At 63.1% G+C, this 4,398-nt stretch overlaps 4 protein-coding genes across 5 annotated transcripts in view; 3 read left to right on the top strand and 1 right to left on the bottom strand.

Annotated features, from left to right (window-relative positions):
* Positions 1-106, bottom strand: part of FKBP8 (FK506 binding protein 8, 38kDa) — a 6,072-nt gene extending 5,966 nt beyond the window's left edge. The window contains exon 1 of one of the 2 annotated variants that reach the window (XM_010563254.1): positions 81-106. The gene's annotated coding sequence lies outside the window, so the exon portion shown is untranslated. Of the gene's footprint in view, positions 1-11; positions 57-80 lie in introns of those variants that run through there. The other variant, XM_010563255.1, reaches the window with a different exon arrangement.
* Positions 107-321: 215 nt separating this feature from the next.
* Positions 322-2,821, top strand: KXD1 (KxDL motif containing 1). Its single transcript, XM_010563253.1, has 5 exons — positions 322-529; positions 869-969; positions 1,062-1,214; positions 1,678-1,724; positions 2,104-2,821. The coding sequence occupies exons 2-5, from the start codon at positions 875-877 to the stop codon at positions 2,337-2,339; spliced, it is 531 nt and encodes a 176-aa protein (XP_010561555.1). The 5' UTR covers positions 322-529; positions 869-874; the 3' UTR covers positions 2,340-2,821.
* A 321-nt stretch (positions 2,822-3,142) lies between these two features.
* On the top strand, positions 3,143-4,243 carry UBA52 (ubiquitin A-52 residue ribosomal protein fusion product 1). Its single transcript, XM_010563252.1, has 5 exons — positions 3,143-3,172; positions 3,386-3,505; positions 3,606-3,692; positions 3,850-3,952; positions 4,073-4,243. Exons 2-5 carry the CDS (start codon positions 3,403-3,405, stop codon positions 4,164-4,166), a joined length of 387 nt encoding a protein of 128 aa, XP_010561554.1. The 5' UTR covers positions 3,143-3,172; positions 3,386-3,402; the 3' UTR covers positions 4,167-4,243.
* The window catches only part of LOC104829202 (chromosome unknown open reading frame, human C19orf60), a 2,268-nt gene continuing 2,044 nt past the window's right edge, over positions 4,175-4,398 (top strand). Inside the window, exon 1 of the mRNA XM_010563313.1 lies at positions 4,175-4,201. Coding sequence (XP_010561615.1) covers positions 4,175-4,201 — 27 coding nt within the window. The remainder of the gene's footprint in view (positions 4,202-4,398) is intronic.

Below are 4,398 nucleotides of genomic sequence, written 5' to 3'. Positions count from 1 at the left end.
CCCCACGTCACCGTCACCGTCACGCGCCGGGACTCCCCCTAGCAACGGCCGCCGCCGCGCGCCCCCCGCGCCGTTCCCACCTGGCCCCGTGAACCCGCGGCCGCCGGCCCCGCCCCTCCGCTCCTATTGGACAGGCACCGCCCACAGCTCTGACGCCATTGGGTGGTGAGAATGCTCGTCAGGGCGAAGCGCCGGACGGGGCTCGGCGCTGTCTTAAAGGGGCCGTGGGGACTGGGGAGGGAACGGGGAGGGTGTCCGCCGCTGGGCTATGGCGCGGGGGCCCGTGTGTGCCCGGGGTGCGGTACGGGGGGGTCCCTCGGCACCGGGGGGGGGTCCCGGCCCCTCTCCCTCCGCCAGCCACCACTACTTCCGGCTCGGCACCGTGACGCAAGGGCGAGATGACGCCGCGGGGTCGCGTTCGACGTGACCTCGCACCCGGAAGCGAGGCGCGGCTGCCGGTGTCTAACCTCCCCCCCCCGGTACCGTTCCCGTTCACCGTCATGTGAAGCGGCGGGACGGGTTCCTCCAGGTACGCGGGTGCTGCCGGCGGGAGGCCCCGGAGTCACCGGGAGTAGGCCCAGGCCCGCGTTCCCCCCGAGGGAGCCCGGTACCGGGAGGGACGGCTACCGGAGCCGGGGGGCGGCGGGCGGGCTAGGGGATCCCCGTTATCGGCGTCGGGTACGTGTGGGGCTGCCCCGGGAGCGAGCACGGCGGCGGGGAGCGGGAGGGTAGCTCCAGTACCGGCGGCATGGCAAGGCGGAGGGGACTCCGTTACCGGGGACGGGGAGGGGGGTAACTCCGTTACCGGTCCTGGGGGCGCGGGAAGCTCTCGACCCCCCGGCTGAGCCATCCTCCCGCGGTCCCGCAGGCGGCGATGGAGCCCACAGCCTCGCAGGTGTTCTGCGGACGGGTGCTGGGCATGGTCAACGCCGAGGACGTCAACGCCATCATCCTGGCCCAGAAAAACATGTGAGTCCCCGGGGGGGAACCGGCCCGCGGGGACCCCGGTACCGGGAACCTGCCGGGATCTTTGCCGAGCTCTGTCCGCTTCCCCCGCGTAGGTTGGATCGATTTGAGAAGACTAATGAGATGCTGCTCAACTTCAACAACCTCTCCAGCGTCCGCATGCAGCAGATGAACGAGCGTTTCCTCCACCACACCAAAACGCTGGTGGAAATGAAGAAGGATCTGGACAGCATCTTCCGGAGGATCCGGTGGGCAACGGGAATGGGAACGGGGATGGGAATGTCACTGCCGGCGGGGAGGGAGAGAGTGTGGAGAACGCAGGGTGGTTCATCGAGTTCTAGGTGGGCTGTGGGGGTGTTAAAGTGGGACACGAGTGGGAGCTCAGGGCGGTCTTGAACATAAAAATAGTTGGAGAGGGGAAAGCGTGCGGCCGAGTGATCCGTGGAGGCAGCAGGACAGGAACCGCTGAGACCGGAGCTTTAGGATTCCTCAGTTCTGCTCCAGCTGGGATGGGACGCGGCACTGCCACCACTCGAGACAGTTACAAAACTGCTGCACTCAGAGAAACGCCCCAGGGGGTGACGGGGAGGGAGCCCCTCGGATTCCTTTACGTTGTCCGTAAAGGCTGGAGAGCGGAGGGAGCTGGCTGGGCAGTTCAGCTCTGGATCTATCAGCTTCTCCGGGGACTTAGTTTGCTCTCTCCTCTCCTAGGACGCTGAAAGGGAAGCTGGCGAAGCAGTACCCGGAGGCTTTCAGCAGTGAGTGGTTCCTGCCAATGCACAGATTTTCCGTCGGGTTTTCTTCCCATGCGAAAAGTCCCTTTTCCTAAGAAAGCCCAAGGTAGCTCTCGGGAGTCGGGACAAGGCAACAACATATCCCGGCGTGCAGCAGTGCATGGCTGCTGCGCTAAAAGCCTGGAAAGCTTCTTGATTATATTAAATGCGGTCGCAAGAAAATGGCCGCTAATTTACCTGGTATCGTTTTTTTTATTGATTACTGCTACAAGCAGATGAAATCTAGAATTAGTAATTAGCAAATTGTTCTGCCGGGGCATCTCTCACAGCCGGTGCTGCGCCGGCAGTGCTTCGTCTCGTGCGGCCGCGGTGGCAAAACTAATATTTGCGTCTTCCCTTCCAGACATCCACGAATCTCCCATCCTAGAAGACGACGACGACTTTGACCCCATCCCAAAAAGCACGACAACCACCATTGCTACCTCTGAGCAGAGCACAGAGTCCTGCGACACCAGCCCTGACATCATCTCTCCCACAATGAGTCAGGATTTTGAGGATTTATCCCAAGGCCAGTACGATTTACCAGCCGTCAACGGACAGAGTCTCACAGACGAGGACATGGCCAACGACCTGGACTAGCCGCACGGGTCCTGCGCCACTGCCGCCCGCCCCCAGAGAACTTTCTATCCTGTATTTATATTGGTGTGTTTCTTTTTTCGGGAAGAGGGAAGCGATGGCTGAGTGAAGAAGGCTGCCCTTCTGCCTCTAAACTGCCACCGCTGTGTAAAACCCTGCAACTCGCCTCGGGGTAAATAAGTAAAACGTGGGTTTGAAACGCCTCTCGTCCTTCCTCATTTGTGTTGTCTGGAGAGCGGAAAAGCCCCTCACCTCCTTTGATGCGGGTTTTGGGGCAGAAGAGCCGGTTTGGGACACGGGTGTGTTTGTTTTTTGTTTTTTTCTTGCAGGATGTTGTCTTTGAGCCGGCGCTCCGGCTTTCCTACAGCTCTCTCCGTGCTGCTAATGCACTCCCCACCGCCTTTCCCGCCTGAGGGAAAAACCTCAGCCGGCTTTCCCTTGGGGTTCTCCCCTAGCCCCGTTTCACCCCTCAGCCCGGGGCTGCCTGTCAGCCGGTTCCCTCCCTGGCTCCTCACGTTGCCCCGGGGGGGGGGAGCGACCTGGGCTTTTCCCGGCCTACTCCTGCCTGCCAGGGGGCCGGTCCCGGGGCCGTGGGGCCTGTCCCGACGCCGTGGGGTCGGTCCCGGGGCCTGGGCCCGTACCAGGCCCTACCGACACCCGGCCTGTGGTAACGGGAGGCGGTGGAAAGCTCTGGCGCATGCGCAGTGCGAGGTGCGCAAGGGGGGGAAGGGGCGGTGGCGATGACGCACCGGTTGTGACGTAGTGACGGGCGGGTTCCGGTTCCGCTTGTGTCTCCTTTTTTTTTTTCTTTTTTCCCTTCAGCAACGAGGCGGCGGGTGCGCGCGGTGCCGGGCCTGGATCCCGGGAAGAGGGGGGGCTGGATCCCGGGGAGGGGGCTGGAAAAGGGGTTTGGGAGTGGGAATGGGGGACCGGGAGCGGGAATGGCGGCGGCGGGGCCCTGTTTGAGGGGGTTTGGGGGTGGGGGGAAGGGCCACCGGGGCCTTCCCTCAGGGCCCGACCGGGGTTAACGAGGCCGCCGCTCTCCGTAGACGTGAACGGTGCCAAGATGCAGATTTTTGTCAAGACGCTGACGGGTAAAACCATCACCCTGGAGGTGGAGCCCAACGACACGATCGAGAACGTCAAGGCCAAGATCCAGGATAAGGAAGGTACCGGCGGGAACGGGGAGGGGGCGGGTGGGGGGGGGGAGGGTAGCAAGGCAGCCCCCGCCCCGCCGTTCTCTCCATCCTGATGGTTTCTCTCTCGCAGGGATCCCCCCTGACCAGCAGCGGCTGATCTTCGCGGGCAAGCAGCTGGAGGATGGCCGTACTCTCGCTGACTACAACATCCAGAAAGGTACGGATGCTGGGCTTGCGGGGTTGGATTTGTGGGGTTTTTTTGGGGGGGGGGTGTAGTGGGCTTGGTTTGGGGGGTTTTTGGGGGCGGGAAGAGAGGGTCCTGGCTGCTCCTTAGCAGTCCCTAGCCCCGCCATGATGTTTGTTTCTCCTTTCAGAGTCTACCCTGCACCTGGTGCTGCGCCTGCGGGGGGGCATCATCGAGCCCTCCCTCCGCCAGCTCGCCCAGAAGTACAACTGCGACAAAATGATCTGCCGCAAGTACGTCCCAGTCCCCCCCCGCCGTCCCCGACTACCCCCCCGGTGGTGTGGGGACCCTCCTCCCGGTCCCCTTTCCCGGGGAAACGGGGCTTTTGGTGACGTGTGCTGTCCCCCCCCCAGGTGCTACGCCCGCCTGCACCCCCGTGCTGTCAACTGCCGCAAGAAGAAGTGCGGACACACCAACAACCTCCGCCCCAAGAAGAAGGTCAAGTAGAGCAGGAGATGGCAGCCCTGCCTGCACCCCTGCCTGTACCCCTGCCTGCACCCTTCAATAAAGCATCACAGCGTTCACGCCGGTCCCATTTTGTTGCTTTTTTTTTCCCCAAAGGGGTGTGTTTTTTCAATAAAAGGAAGGGGGGGGGTGACCGAAGTGGTGGCGATGCCGGGCGGTTCCTGCAGGTGGCGGCGGAACCGCGCTCCGCCACCGCGCTCCGCCTCCGCGCCCC

Source organism: Haliaeetus leucocephalus, unplaced genomic scaffold, assembly GCF_000737465.1.
Source record: "Haliaeetus leucocephalus isolate CR32 unplaced genomic scaffold, Haliaeetus_leucocephalus-4.0 Scaffold164, whole genome shotgun sequence".
Taxonomy (NCBI): domain Eukaryota; kingdom Metazoa; phylum Chordata; class Aves; order Accipitriformes; family Accipitridae; genus Haliaeetus; species Haliaeetus leucocephalus.
This window is presented reverse-complemented; position numbering and strand designations above follow the sequence as displayed.

Coding starts and splice junctions, on each gene's coding strand:
- KXD1 (XM_010563253.1), top strand. CDS start 875: ATGGAGCCCACAGCCTCGCAGGTGTTCTGCGGACGGGTGCTGGGCATG. Junction 1,215..1,677: donor AGCATCTTCCGGAGGATCCG/GTGGGCAACGGG, acceptor CTCCTCTCCTAG/GACGCTGAAAGGGAAGCTGG. Junction 1,725..2,103: donor GTACCCGGAGGCTTTCAGCA/GTGAGTGGTTCC, acceptor CTTCCCTTCCAG/ACATCCACGAATCTCCCATC.
- UBA52 (XM_010563252.1), top strand. CDS start 3,403: ATGCAGATTTTTGTCAAGACGCTGACGGGTAAAACCATCACCCTGGAG. Junction 3,506..3,605: donor CAAGATCCAGGATAAGGAAG/GTACCGGCGGGA, acceptor TCTCTCTCGCAG/GGATCCCCCCTGACCAGCAG. Junction 3,953..4,072: donor GACAAAATGATCTGCCGCAA/GTACGTCCCAGT, acceptor TCCCCCCCCCAG/GTGCTACGCCCGCCTGCACC.